Here is a 15,839-nt window from a genome sequence, read left to right on the forward strand (position 1 = left end):
TTTTCTTACGTTACAGCCTTATTCTAAAATAGATTAAATAAATAGAAATCCTCATCAATCTACACACAATACCCCGTAATAACAGGGCGAAAACAGGTACAAATAAATAAATATGTAAATACCTTATTTACATAAGTATTCGAACCCTTTGCTATGAGACTCGAAATTGAGCTCAGGTGCATCCTGTTTCCATTGATCAACCTTGAGATGTTTCTACAACTTGATTGGAGTCCACCTGTGGTCAATTCAATTGATTGGACATGATTTGGAAAGGCACACACCTGTCTATATAAGGTCCCACAGTTGACAGTGCATGTCAGAGCAAAAACCAAGTCATGAGATCGAAGGAATTGTCCATAGAGCTCAGAGACAGGATTGTGTCAAGGCACAGATCTGGGGAAGGGTACTAAAAAATGTCTGCAGCATTGAAGGTCCCCAAGAACACAGTGGCCTCCATCATTCTTAAATAGAAGAAGTTTGGAACCATCAAGACCCTTCCTAGAGCTGGCCGCCCGACCAAACTGAGCAATCAGGGGAGAAGGGCTTTGGTCAGGGAGGGGACTAAGAACCCGATGGTCACTCTGACAGAGCTCCAGAGTTCCTCTGTGGAGATGGGAGAACCTTCCAGAAGGACAACCATCTCTGCAGCACTCCACCAATCAGGCCTTTATGGTAGAGTGGCCAGACGGAAGCCACTCCTCAGTAAAAGGCACATGACAGCCCGCTTTAAGTTTGCTAAAAGGCACCTAGACTCTCAGAACATGAGAAACAAGATTCTCTGGTCTGATGAAACCAAGATTGAACACTTTGGCCTGAATGCCAAGCGTCACATCTGGAGGAAACCAGGCACCGCTCATCACCTGGCCAATACCATCCCTATGGTGAAGCATGCTGGTGGCAGCATCTTACTGTAGGTATGTTTTTCAGCGGCATGGACTGGGAGACTAGTCAGGATTGAGGGAAAGATGAACGGAGCAAAGTGCACAGAGAAACTCCCCAAAGACAGGTGTGGCAAGCTTGTAGCGTCATACCCAAGAAGACTCAAGGCTGTAATTGCGGCCAAAGGTGCTTCAATAAAGTACTGAGTAAAGGGTCTGAATACTTATGTAAATGTGATATATTCCGTTTTTTTAAATTCTAAAAACCTGTTTTTGCTTTGTCATTATGGGTTATTGTGTGTAGATTGATGAGGGGAAAAAACGATTTAATCCATTTTAGAAAGGCTGTAACGTAACAAAATGTGGAAAAAGTGAAGGGGTCTGAATACTTTCCGAATGCACTGTACAGAGCTCTGGTTGCAGTCAAATGTCTTTACAGTGTGGAGAGAGAGAGAGAGAGTGTGATGCTTGTGAATTTGCATGTCCCATGTAGGCTAATGTAAGTGGTAACGATGAGTCGAAATCCGGTATTTAGCCAAATTATTGTTTTCTGACACATTCATTTATTTTCTTTCGCTTTTCAAATAGCCAGCACACATAGTAGGCTATTTAGGCTACTGTGCGTTGATTGACAACTAAACAGCAAGTGTTGACTAGTTTATAAAAGGTGCCAAACTGACTGAATAAAGTTCATTTCCTATTCCCTTTGTCATTCATAAATCATGCAACGTGGTTATATGTCCATCAGGACAAGTAAACCAAAGGATTTCCTAGGATGTCGGGTCTTGCCAGACAGTAGCTATGTTTCCATTAACTTGTCCAGGGATTTGTGGTCGACATTTAGAAAGTTTGCATAGAAAATAGATGTGACAATTGCCTGCTAGGGTGCATTTCCATTTAACTATTTTGTGTCGATTTAAAAACAGTAATGATGTCACATAAACAAAAAACAAATGCATTAATAAATTGTGCATTAATAAATTGGAGACATTTTGGCAATTCATATCTTGCAGTAAAACTATAAATACAGTGGCTTGCGAAAGTATTCACCCCCCTTGGCTTTTTTCCTATTTTGTTGCCTTAAAACCTGGAATTAAAATCGAGAAATAAGACAAAAAAACTGAACTTGAGCGTGCATAACTATTCACCCCCTCAAAGTCAATACTTTGTAGAGCCACCTTTTGCAGCAATTACAGCTACAAGTCACTTGGGGTATGTCTCTATAAGCTTGGCACATCTAGCCACTGGGATCTTTGCCCATTCTTCAAGGCAAAACTGCTCCAGCTCCTTCAAGTTGGATGGGTTCCACTGGTGTACAGCAATCTTTAAGTCATACCACAGATTCTCAATTGGATTGAGGTCTTGGCTTTGACTAGGCCATTCCAATACATTTAAATGTTTCCCCTTAAACCACTTGAGTGTTGCTTTAGCAGTATGCTTAGGGTCATTGTCCTGCTGAATGGTGAACCTCCGTCCCACTTTCAAATCTCTGGAAGACTGAAACAGGTTTCCTCAAGAATTTTTCTGTATTTAGCGCCATCAATCATTCCTTCAATTCTGACCAGTTTCCCAGTCCCTGCCGATGAAAAACATCCCCAGAGCATGATGCTGCCACCACCATGCTTCACTGTGGAGATGGTGTTCTCGGGGTGATGAGAGGTGTTGGGTTTGCGCCACACATAGCGTTTTCCTTGATGGCCAAAAAGCTCAATTTTAGTCTCATCTGACCAGAGTACTTTCTTCCATATGTTTGGGGAGTCTCCCACATGCCTTTTGGCGAACATCAAACGTGTTTGCTCTTTTCTTTCTTTCATTGGCTGACTAAATAATTTTTTTCCCCACTGTATATACTGAGATCGTGTGACAGATCATGTGACACTTAGATTGCACACAGGTGGACTTTATTTAACTAATTGGGTGACTTCTGAAGGTAATTGGTTGCACCAGATCTTATTTAGGGGCTTCATAGCAAAGGGGGTGAATAGATATGCACGCACCATTTTTTTCATTCACTTCAGCAATTTGGACTATTTTGTGTATGTCCATTAGATGAAATCCAAATAAAAATCCATTTAAATTACAGGTTGTAATGCAACAAAATAGGAAAAACGCCAAGGGGGATGAATGCTTTTGCAAGGCACTGCAATACTTTAATCTCAAGAGAAGACAGGTTAAATGTTTAGTGTTCTTTTACTTAGAAAATCATATTTTCTAAGTAAAGACCTAGACAATATTCAAAACAACTAATAATACAGTGAGGGAAAAAAGTATTTGATCCCCTGCTTTTGTACGTTTGCCCACTGACAAAGAAATGGTCAGTCTATAATTTTAATGGTAGGTTTATTTGAACAGTGAGGGACAGAATAACAACAAAAAAATCCAGAAAAACGCATGTCAAAAATGTTATAAATTTATTTGCATTTTAATGAGGGAAATAAGTATTTGACCCCCTCTCAATCAGAAAGATTTCCGGCTCCCAGGTGTCTTCTATACAGGTAACGAGCTGAGATTAGGAGCACACTCTTAAAGGGAGTGCTCCTAATCTCAGCTTGTTACCTGTATAAAAGAAACCTGTCCACAGAAGCAAACAATCAATCAGATTCCAAACTCTCCACCATGGCCAAGACCAAAGAGCTCTCCAAGGATGTCAGGGACAAGATTGTAGACCTACACAAGGCTGGAATGGGCTACAAGACCATCGCCAAGCAGCTTGGTGAGAAGGTGACAACAGTTAGTGCGATTTTTCGCAAATGGAAGAAACACAAAAGAACTGTCAATCTCCCTCGGCCTGGGGCTCCATGCAAGATCTCACCTCGTGGAGTTGCAATGATCATGAGGACGGTGAGGAATCAGCCCAGAACTACATGGGAGGATCTTGTCAATGATCTCAAGGCAGCTGGGACCATAGTCACCAAGAAAACAATTGGTAACACACTACGCCGTGAAGGACTGAAATCCTGCAGCGCCTGCAAGGTCCCCCTGCTCAAGAAAGCAAAACTACAGGCCCGTCTGAAGTTTGCCAATGAACATCTGAATGATTCAGAGGAGAACTGGGTGAAAGTGTTGTGGTCAGATGAGACCAAAATCGAGCTCTTTGGCATCAACTCAACTCAACGTGTTTGGAGGAGGAGGAATGCTGCCTATGACCCCAAGAACACCATCCCCACCGTCATTCATGGAGGTGGAAACATTATGCTTTGGGGGTGTTTTTCTGCTAAGGGGACAGGACAACTTCACCGCATCAAAGGTACGATGGACGGGGCCATGTACCGTCAAATCTTGGGTGAGAACCTCCTTCCCTCAGCCAGGGCATTGAAAATGGGTCGTGGATGGGTATTCCAGCATGACAATGACCCAAAACACACGGCCAAGGCAACAAAGGGGTGGCTCAAGAAGAAGCACATTAAGGTCCTGGAGTGGCCTAGCCAGTCTCCAGACCTTAATCCCATAGAAAATCTGTGGAGGGAGCTGAAGGTTCGAGTTGCCAAACGTCAGCCTCGAAACCTTAATGACTTGGAGAAGATCTGCAAAGAGGAGTGGGACAAAATCCCTCCTGAGATGTGTGCAAACCTGGTGGCCAACTACAAGAAACGTCTGACCTCTGTGATTGCCAACGAGGGTTTTGCCACCAAGTACTAAGTCATGTTTTGCAGAGGGGTCAAATACTTATTTCCCTCATTAAAATGCAAATCTATTTATAACATTTGTCTCTCACTGTTCAAATAAACCTACCAATTATAGACTGATCATGTCTTTGTCAGTGGGCAAACGTACAAAATCAGCAGGGAATCAAATACTTTTTTTCCTCACTTTACATTGAATTAATCCATTGCCAGTAATAACGATAGTAAATTAATGTCTTTCTACACAGTACCACAACACATTTTTCCAATCTGGGAGGTAAACTCGATAATATATTAAATAATCTCACTGTGTATTTCAGATGGAATCAAGGCATTAGAATGTACCGGAGGCCAGCAAAATAGAGCTCCTTCTGCAAAACTTTTTGAACCCAGGGGGGCAATTAAATTCAAAAGGCTTTATCGGCATGGGAAACATATTTTCTCTCCCTTTCTATATTTTCATTGTCAAAGCACTTCTTTTTGAGACTCAGTGCTGATATGTAGAGGCCAGACTTGAGGAGTTTCAGTTCTGGACAGAGGGTCAGACTGGTGCAGAAGATGTTGGGTGTTTCTCTGACTACCACCTCTCACAGTACTGGTCCTATGCAGACTACAAGTACATTGCACCGCTGCTCCAAGACAAGCCCTACATGTTTGAGGTAAACTACTCTCTATTTCAGATATACACACCCTCCTCAATCAATCTCACGATGCTACACAGTCACATCTATCTTATTAAATCAAGGAAACTGAAAAACATTAAGAATTATTTGTATTTTCAGCAGTGACATAATGTCGAGATGGATTACATGTTGTCACCCTGTAATTTGTCTGCCTGTGATTTCTTACTTTTTGAATGCTATTTCTGTCCTCAATCACTAACTTTCTGTTTTCAGGTTGCCAGGTGTGATGAGTAACTTGTAGGGCGGTTTAGGACAGGGCTCACATAAAGTGCTCAGCATTAGACAGATTCAGGCCATGGAGCTAGTTCTATGGACTGTTCAAGTGGTTCTGTCACAATCAATAGCCTGTCCCTTGAATCGCTCTGCTGAATTAAAGCCATTTTGGTTAACACATGGGCTGCTCTGATCTGTTATATTCAAAGCACATACACAACTATATGGGGCGTTTCCTCAGTCAATTCAGGTCAAGAGATGTATTGAAATTCCATTCTTTAATAAAGTTGTACTCAGAGAAAATAATGGACGATTATCAATTCATGCCATGATTTTTTATTTCTGATAGTATCACATCAGCATGTAAATGTCAAACAGATGCAGCTTTAATGAATTCCTTTGCCCCATCAGCGAAACTGGAGAAGCTAACTAGCCTAAGTGTAAATTGATACAGAAATTCACAAATCAAAAGTGACAACTTTTGCAATCAGCAGACATTCTCTCTCTCTCTTTTTGATGATATCCTGTCGTGATAGGACAGACATTTTCAGTGGACATTTTCAATGGCAGCCCTTTTCCTTTTGAGTCCTCGGGCAGTCAAGGACTTGAAAGTCCTCTCTAGTTCGAGCGGGCCGCTCCATTATTTAATTTTCCTTTAATGATAATAGATGCTTATGGGGCGGCCTGCATTTTTGGACAGGTCTGACGAAATTCATGCCTTAAAGACAGGCAGACAGATGCCTTTTTAAATGATGAATAGCGCCATTTAAAAGTTGCTGAAAGCCAAGATTGCACAGTCTATCATTTACAGTTGCCTGAATATGGTAATGGTTTCATTATCCAGGGTGCTGGGCAGAATCCCCTTTTTTTCTCTCTTTTTTTTTAAAGCTGTTTGACAGGAAATGATTGACAGCCCAATTGGTTTGACAAAGAGCCTACAGACAACATACATCTTGTTTCCTCTAGAGTAGTCTTTGTCCCAAATGACACCATATTCCTATATAGTGCACTACTTTTCACCAGGGCCCATAAGGTTCTGGTAAAAAGTAGTACACTATATAGGGCATAGGGTGTCATTTGGGGTGCAGACTTTGTTGCCAATCATTGCACTGCCTATTAAGCAATCGATGAGATGGTGAATGGAGATGCATTTTCACCTGTGTCTTGTGACAATGGAGGTTTCCCTCGGGATGTATTGCTGCCATACCGTAATATTGAAACTGCTCATGGCACATTGTCATATTAGTTCCATGAATATGAATTGTTTTGTATACAATTACATATTTAAATGTTAGATGAGATTATTTAAATAGATGATCGCATGAATTGATATGAGAGATTATAGCAACTCCATGAATATACAGTATGATTGGTAATTACATTGGTAGTAATTGGAACTGTATTGTGTGCATTACAGGACGTGGTGTGGTCTCAGTTTGGGTTCCCGGGTCATAATGGGAGAGACAGCGCACTGTGGATTGGTACAGAAGGTGCCAATACTCCGTACCACCTGGACTCCTATGTGTATAACATGGTACTACAGGTGCAAGGAAGGTAATTATACAGAGCTGGGTCAAGAAAAAAACAACTGTGAAACAGAGAGGGACTACCTGGACATATCCAATAAGAAGCACTTGTTTTTGTTTTCTGTTGCAAATTCGATGAGCCCTAATGAACACAACTCAGTTTGTCATTCCTCACTGGCAAGTGGTAGTGGTGCAGGCAGACGATGGATGTTTCCCTTCACGGAGGGAATTGCACTATAGATTCGAATGAAACAATTTAACAGCATTATAGCTGAGAAGAAAGGAGAGGTGCTGGAGTCAGACAATAGATACAGAAAATCAGCAGAATGAGAACTGGGTCTGTAGGGCAAAGATCTACCCACCATTCTTCCCTCTAACTCTGAGGAATGAAGGTTTAGAAACCTATTTTGGAGGATGGAGAGGAGGCCCTTTTTATTTCCTGGGAGGGGAGTGTGATGAGAGTCAGGAGAGGGGAGGGAGGTGAGGGGCTGAGAGGAGGGGAGGGAGGCTGAGAGGAGGGGAGGGAGGCTGAGAGGAGGGGAGGGAGGCTGAGAGGAGGGGAAGGGGAGGAGAGTCACTTGGGGACAGAATCGGATGGGTTCTCTGGCCCCTGAAAGATAAAGTAATTTATCTTGGTCTCAGAGAGCGAGAGAGATGGGGGAATGAGGTGAGGCTCTTTAGAACAGAGAGACATGAGTTCTCATGTGGAGCACTGAGTCTATGACAAAATATACAAATATCCTTTTGTATATTATCTCCTCACTGCTTCCACAAATGAAGATCACTCTATTCTCGTTTCTTTAAATTGGCTGTTGAAACCTTTCACATTGAGGTGATGACCTAACCAACAAAGAACTCACATTACATAATATTTTCAATAAAGAGAGAGATTATATTGAACTATAGCTTCTTAAATTGAATGGCGATAGATCCCAGGTTTCCTCAACTACGTAGAGTATAACCATTGTGGTTTCAAGTTTTATTTGTCACATGCAGAAGTACAGTGAAATGCTTAACTTGCAATGATGCATGCAATGGCTTTGGTGATGATGGCTTTCCCTTTCAAATAAATCTTCATTCATTATGAATCTAAACTGATCCTACATCAGCACTCCTACTCTGAGATGCTTTGTTAATACGGGCCCTGTTGTGTTTCAGGCACCTGTTCCCCCCTGCAAACACAAGCTGTCTGTACCCCAGCAGGATCCCCTATGAGGAGTCTAGTGTGTTTAGCCAGGTGGACGTGCTCCAGCCAGACCTCCAGAGGTTCCCTGCCTTCAGACACGCCAAGGCCCACACAGCCACCCTGCAGCCTGGACAGGTACAACACATTGTGCCAGTTTCCTGGACACAGAGATTCTCCCTTGAGCATGCTTTTTATTCCAGGACTAGGCTTAATCTGTGTACAGGAAACCAGCCCATCATGGGCAACATATTGAGTTCTCTCTACAAGCATATTAGGGAGAATCCACTCCGAAAACACAGCAATTATACAAACTGACACCACATAAAAGTGCTAAACTCTTCCTTTATGAGAAAATATTTCCTCAGAGACAAATGTGTTTTAAAATAGAGGACATGTGTATCTCTATGGTTTGGTCAAAACTATGAGCTGACACTTACCCAAAAATGTTCTGTGGAGGTGCTGACTAACGGAGTGTAAACTTTATACAAAGAAAGAATGAAAGCCGGACACTATATATGCTCCCAACAATTGAATGGCCTTCTTTAACCCTGAAAATGTTTGTTAGGTTTACACATTAAATGACTCGGAGCATATACACTGAGTGTACAAAACATAAAGAACACCTGCTCTTTCCATGACCTAGACTGACCAGGTGAATCCAAGTGAAAGCTATGATCCCGTAAGTCGCTCTGGATCAGAGCGTCTGCTAAATGACTAAAAATGTAAAAATGTTATTGATGTCACCAGTTAAATCCACTTCAATCAGTGTACATGAAGGGGAGGAGACAGGTTAAAGAAGGATTTTTAAGGCTTGAGACAATTGAGACATGGATTGTGTATGTGTGCCATTCAGAGTGTGAATGGGCAAAACAAAAGATTTAAGTTCCTTTGAACAGGGTATGGTAGTAGGTGCCAGGCGCACCGGTTTGATTGTGTCAAGAACTGCAACACTGCTGGGTTTTTCACGCTCAACTGTTTCCAGTTTGTATCAAGAATGGTCCACCCCCCAAAGAGCATCCAGCCAACTTGATACAACTGTGGGAAGCATTGGAGTCAACATGGGTCATCCCTGTGGAACGCTTCGACACCTTGTAGTCCACTCCCCGACAAATTGAGGCTGTTTTGAGGGCAAAAGGGGGTGCAACTCAATATTAGGAAGGTGTTCCTAATGTTTTGTACACTCAGTGTATAGAGTGTGTGACTATCTTAATTTTTTTATCTCCATAGTTTGAACACAGAAACAACGATATAAGAACAGAATGGTTGTAATGTATACGCAGGGAGTCAGGAAGCAGGTGCAGAAGGTGAGTTTAATAATAAAGAAACTGAACGTAAACAAAACCAATACTGCCTGAAGACTGAGGCTACTGAGGGCTAAATAAAGGATACAGTGGCTTGCGAAAGTATTCACCCCCCTTGGAATTTTTCCTATTTTGTTGCCTTACAATCTGGAATTAAAATCGATTTTGGGGGGGTTTGTATAATTTGATTTACACAACATGCCTACCACTTTGAAGATGCAAAATATTTTTTATTGTGAAACAAACAAGAAATAAGACAAAAAAACAGAACTTGAGCATGCATAACTATTCACCGCCCCAAAGTCAATACTTTGTAGAGCCACCTTTTGCAGCAATTACAGCTGCAAGTCTCTATAAGCTTGGCACATCTAGCCACTAGGATTTTTGCCCATTCTTCAAGGCAAAACTGCTCCAGCTCCTTCAAGTTGGGTGGGTTCCGTTGGTGTACAGCAATCTTTAAGTCATACCACAGATTCTCAATTGGATTGAGGTCTGGGCTTTGACTAGGGCATTCCAAGACATTTAAATGCTTCCCCTTAAACCACTCAAGTGTTGCTTTAGCAGTATGCTTAGGGTCATTGTCCTGCTGGAAGGTCTCTGGAAGACTGAAACAAGAATTTCCCTGTATTTAGCGCCATCCATCATTCCTTCAATTCTGACCAGTTTCCCAGTCCCTGCCGATGAAAAACATCCCCAGAGCATGATGCTGCCACCACCATGCTTCACTGTGGGGATGGTGTTCTCGGGGTGATGAGAGGTGTTGGGTTTGCGCCACACATAGCGTTTTCCTTGATGGCCAAAAAGCTCAATTTCTGTCTCATCTGACCAGAGTACCTTCTTCCATATGTTTGCTTATTTTTTTCTTTAAGCAATGGCTTTTTTTCTGGCCACTCTTCCGTAAAGCCCAGCTCTGTGGAGTGTACGGCTTAAAGTGGTCCTATGGACAGATACTCCAATCTCCGCTGTGGAGCTTTGCAGCTCCTTCAGGGTTATCTTTGATCTCTTTGTTGCCTCTCTGATTAATGTCCTCCTTGCCTGGTCCGTGGGCTTTGGTGGGCGGCCCTCTCTTGGCAGGTTTGTTTTGGTGCCATATTCTTTCCATTTTTTAATAATGGATTTAATGGTGCTCCGTGGGATGTTCAACGTTTTTTATATTTTTTTATAACCCAACCCTGATATGTACTTCTCCACAACTTTGTCCCTGACCTGTTTGGAGAGCTCCTTGGTCTTCATGGTGCCGCTTGCTTGGTGGTGCCCCTTGCTTAGTGGTGTTGCAGACTCTGGGGCCTTTCAGAAAAGGTGTATATATACTGAGATCATGTGACAGATCATGTGACACTTAGATTGCACACATGTGGACTTTATTTAACTAATTATGTGACTTCTGAAGGTAATTGTTTGCACCAGATCTTATTTAGGAGCTTCATAGCAAAGGGGGTGAATAGATATGCAAGATATTTTTTTGAATATTTTTCAACAAGTCATTCTTTTCATTACACTTCACCAATTTGGACTATTTTGTGTATGTCCATTACATGAAATCCAAATAAAAATCCATTTAAATTACAGGTTGTAATGCAACAAAATAGGAAAAACGCCAAGGGGGATGAATACTTTTTCAAGGCACTGTACCTAGTCAGTTGTACAACTGAATGCATTCAACTGAAATGTGTCTTCCACAGTTAACCCAACCCCTCTGAATCAGAGAGGTGCGGGGGGGCTGCCTTAATTGACAGCGGCGAACAGTGGGTTAACTGACTTGCTCAGGGGCAGAACAACAGATGTTTACCTTTTCAGCTCGGGGATTCGATCCAGCAACCTTTCGGTTACTGGCCCAACGCTCCTACCCACTAGGCTACCTGCCGCCCCCTTGCCAGGTGTGCGTAATGTGGGTTGTCACGACCGATGGTTAGTAGACCGGCGACATCGAACGCCGTAACGGGTGAGCGGGAGTAGGCGTGACAATGGTAGCCTCTCATCTGTTAGGGTTCAGGATTGGTGACAAGGACTTTGGTTCAGTCCAATTAAGACCTAGCAATAATCTATAACACTGGCTGCTGAGGATAGTGCTGCCAGAACAGAGCAGAGATTCATTATTTTTACGTTTACATTTTTAGTCATTTAGCAGACGCTCTTATCCAGAGCGACTTACAGTTAGTGAGCGAATACATTTTTCATACTGGCCCCCCGTGGAAATCGAACCCACAACCCTGGCGTTGCAAGCGCCATGCTCTACCAACTGAGGTACAGGAGGCCTGGATGAAGAGGAGGACAGGTATGCTGCATGAAAGTAAGATTGTGACATCAGCCACCCAGACTTCTAGGAGGAGTTCCAAATAGCACCCTATTCCCTATGTAATCCACTCATATTGACTAGATTCACCATATTGACTAGATTCACCGTTTCAGATGCAGCAGCCCTGGTCAATGGAATATTAATTGATACTTTGGTTTGTGACCACTGGCCTTTTCCTGTCTTGATAGGGACTCCGGAAGCTAATTAGGAGAGGGGTTGTTGTGTTGTCTTTTGTCTCTGTGATACCCATCACTCTTTCAGCCTTCTTCAGATTCCAGCAGCATCAGCGGGCGCATCCACACGCTCTCTCTTCTCTTTCAGAGTCAAGACCGTGGCAAAAAAATGAGCGTCTGTTCCACTTACTATCTCTGAGTACGTAGTGCTCCTGCAGAATATTAATGAAGTTAGTTACAAGTGCTACCACTAAGAAACCAAACATAGTGTGGGCTGTTCAATTGGTTTATAAGCTCAACCTAGAACCTATTGTGGTTATTGTGCAGGTTCATGACACCTAGGTCTTTAGAGGTGATACTGTTATATAACAGACATCTGTTGTACAAAGCTGTGAATGGGAAACCAAGCATTATCATACAGGTTATCCTGCACTATTGTCTCATAGGTGATTAACTTTCAGATTTTTTTCTACTTTTGTTTTAGTTGTTTTCCACGGGTTCATGTCTGTAGTGTTGAACTGGGACCTATCGCCTGTTGGTGTCAAGACTAAGCCCAGTTACTCCCTAGAATCACAAAGACACATATTTCACCTGTCAATGGAACACAGTGATTTCCAAATCACATAGTGATAAGTCTGTCTGCGCAAATCAAACAATACATGCAGGAGACAGAGCTCTCTAGGCTGAATGAATTAAGACTGCAGTGAAACCAGAGGATCAATATGGCCTGTTCACTTGAATAAAGATCAGAGCCACGTTATGAATTGGACAGAGGCATCTTGGAGGGAGGGAGGGAGGGAGGTCACAAGCTCCCATCTAGTGTCACATTTCTGTTTCAGAGCACTCAACATTCTAATCCTTCCAGTCCTTGAATCCTTCAGCTCTACTACTTATTGACTGGCTATGCTCTACTCTCTGACCCCTGGACTGTGATCTGTGCTGCTAGCAGACAATTCCAGACGTTTTTGGCTCCTTCAGTGTTCCTATTAAGAAATATGTTCCTTATCCATATTCCTACCTATCACATTGCGTTTCTTCTGACATCTGACCCTGTTGCCCTCCTATTCCGTCAACTCCTGGATTGAGTTGGTATGTACAGTAAAGTCACCTCATATGTTTCAGAGGAAATTAAACGTTTGAGAGGAGGGCCATATTTACAGCTTGATGTAGTTTTCCCACCAAAAGCTACCACTACCACCCATAGGGCCCTGGTCAAAAGTAATGCACTATATAGGGAATAGCGTGTCGTTTGTGACGCAGCCTCAGGGATGGATTTGACGGGTGTTGAGAATCCCTGATAATGGCTGTGGGTTTCTGAGTAATGAACAGAGTAAAGCTACCCCTGTCATAATGATTTGTGAGTGTGTATGTAAAGGAGTGGTGCGCTGCATAACACATTGATATATCTAGATGAGAGGAATGTGTATTCAGGTAGTGTGTCACTTCTGATGCTTCCTGATAACTGGCTCTGAGACAAGGTCACAGACACAATCAATTACACCTGCTGCACATAATGTCTTTATCAGCGACTTCTTTCCCTTGATAGGATCCCTTGATAGGAGTATGGTTCAGTTCTCTTTAAACATCCACTACAAACTTCAGCTAACTTTAGCCACCACAAGCTAACAATCAATGGAAGTGATGGGGGCATGTGAGCATGTTTTTTTTAAATGGCCGAATCATCTTTAAGTAACCTAAAACCAAATATGGAGTTGATTTTAATTGATTTCAGGTGATTTTAACTTTTTACAAGCTCACATGCCCCCATCACTTCCATTGATTGTTAGCTTGTGGTGGCTAAGGTTAGCTGGCGTTTGTAGTGGCTGTTTAGAGAAAACTGAACCCTGGATTACAGTTTCTCTTGGCCCATCGACTACTTTCAAGGTGAGGAACCATCTAACATCAAGTTGTAAAATAGTGAACTACTCCTTTAATTAAGTTCCCTCAATTGTAAAAAAGGGGGAAAATAGGTCAGTAAGTAATCTGTAAGTATATCGTTTTGGACTCAGTTGAGCAGTAACACTTGAAAGGCACCACAACACTCACCGAAGAAGTAGATTGTAAATAAGTTCCCTTAAGTGTTAACCTGCGCTAATGTGATTAGCATGACTGTTGTATGTAACAGCAAACCTTCCAGGACATAGACATGTCTTATATTAAATTTTTGTTAATCTAACTGCACTGTCGAATTTACAGTAGCTATTACAGTGAAAAAAATAACATGCTATTGTTTGAAGAGAGTGCACAACAACAAAAAACGTATCACAGCAACTGGTTTGATACATTCACCTCTGAAGGTAAATAATGTACTTACATTCAGTAATCTTGCTCTGATTTGTCATCCTAAGGGTCCCAGAGATCAAATGTACCATAGTTTTGTTTGATAAATTCCATTTTTATATTCAAATGTAGGAACTGGGTTCTACAGTTTGAACCACTGCTGTCTCTGGCTCCACACCCACCCCGCCCGGCCATCTAGATGTGTGAAAGTTAGTGTATAAGCTAATGATCCATCATGTATGACATTCCTGGGAGTGTGTAAACTTACATTTTGTATTACCATATCATTTTTGTATGTTCTCTATAGTTATGTACTTGGACATGTATCAATTGACCAATTCAGCACATTTGGGCAGACTTGATACAAAATAGTCCAGTATTGCAATGCTTCACTGGATCAATCTGAAACTTTGCACACACACTGCTGCCATCTAGTGGCCCAAATCTAAATTGCGCCTAAACTGCAATATTATATTGTGACCTTTCTCTTGCATTTCAAAGATGATGGAACAATTTTTTTTATAGAAAACGCATGTTTTTTTGTTTGTATTATCTTTTACCAGATATAATGTGTTATATTCTCCTACATTAATTTAACATTTCCACAAACTTCAAAGTGTTTCCTTTCAAATGGTATCAAGAATATGCATATCCTTGCTTCAGGTCCTGAGCTACAGGCAGTTCAATTTGGGTATGTCATTTTAGGCGAAAATTGAAAAAAAGGGTCCGATCCTTAAGAGGTTAAAAAGGGGAAAGGAGGTCAGTAAGACAGTTGAGTTGACTTGAGTACCTGAGGTAGTGAAGGTAGATCATAGTAGTAATACCTCTGACAGTGGCGCTTATGTCCTTTAATACTGTGGCTGAGATTCTCTCTGTGGAGTTAGCAGTGTTTTAGAGATTTAGAAACCACGGAATGAATTCTGTGCTCTGCAGTGCCCACATGGGAAATCCTGCCTGGCTGATAGTTATTCCACAGTGTCAGAGAAGGAAAAAGGGAAGGAATGGGGCTTAAAAATATGTTTCTACCCCATAGATATTGTTTATTGTAATCTGTTATATTGATTTGTAGACTAATATAATCTTGGGGACTCAGTTCCATGAGGACAAATCCAAGACATTATTATTTCTTACATTCTTACCATGTTTTGTTGTCTTGTGCTATTAGTTAGATATTTAAATCTATACACGCTGGGCAAATAGTGCTCCAAAATAGCACTTAAAATTACTTTGTATGATCCTAATCTTTGTAATAATAGTGACATCTCTCAGACGTCGGCTACATTTTCTGCATTACATTCCCCAGCTGTTTGCATCCCAAATGGCACCCTATTCTCTATTTAGTGCACTACTTTTTACCAGAGTCCTATAGGTGCTATAGGATGCCATTTGGGACTCAGAGAGAATGGTAGAATGGCAGCTTGTTATGTAACAGGGATTTAATGAAAGTTGTCTAAGGAGTGATGGATGTAATATGTCCCAGTTACTAGGAAGTGGTGTGATTGCTCTCTGTCGGTAGTCATGGATCTGTGATAAGGGAAGGAAATCCCAAGTGCCAAAGCCATGAATGAGTAAAGATGATAAATGTGCATAACGATTCCACTAACAGTGCGCTAGTCCTGCAAAGCCATAAGAGTAGTAAGCTTTCTAGTGACACCATTAGAAATACAAATATATCATATT

General features: G+C 41.7%; 1 protein-coding gene across 1 annotated transcript; it reads left to right on the plus strand.

Moving 5' to 3' along the window:
* Positions 1-1,600: 1,600 nt before the first annotated feature.
* LOC311143765 (HSPB1-associated protein 1 homolog) lies at positions 1,601-12,221 on the plus strand (the record flags this gene model as incomplete). The annotated part of the gene is made up of 5 exons (XM_084179644.1): positions 1,601-1,631; positions 5,006-5,160; positions 6,815-6,951; positions 8,082-8,244; positions 12,207-12,221. The coding sequence occupies 5 exons, from the start codon at positions 1,601-1,603 to the stop codon at positions 12,219-12,221; spliced, it is 501 nt and encodes a 166-aa protein (XP_084035770.1).
* Positions 12,222-15,839: the final 3,618 nt, after the last annotated feature.

Source organism: Coregonus lavaretus (assembly GCF_964263955.1).
Source record: "Coregonus lavaretus genome assembly, chromosome: 16".
Classification (NCBI taxonomy): domain Eukaryota; kingdom Metazoa; phylum Chordata; class Actinopteri; order Salmoniformes; family Salmonidae; genus Coregonus; species Coregonus lavaretus.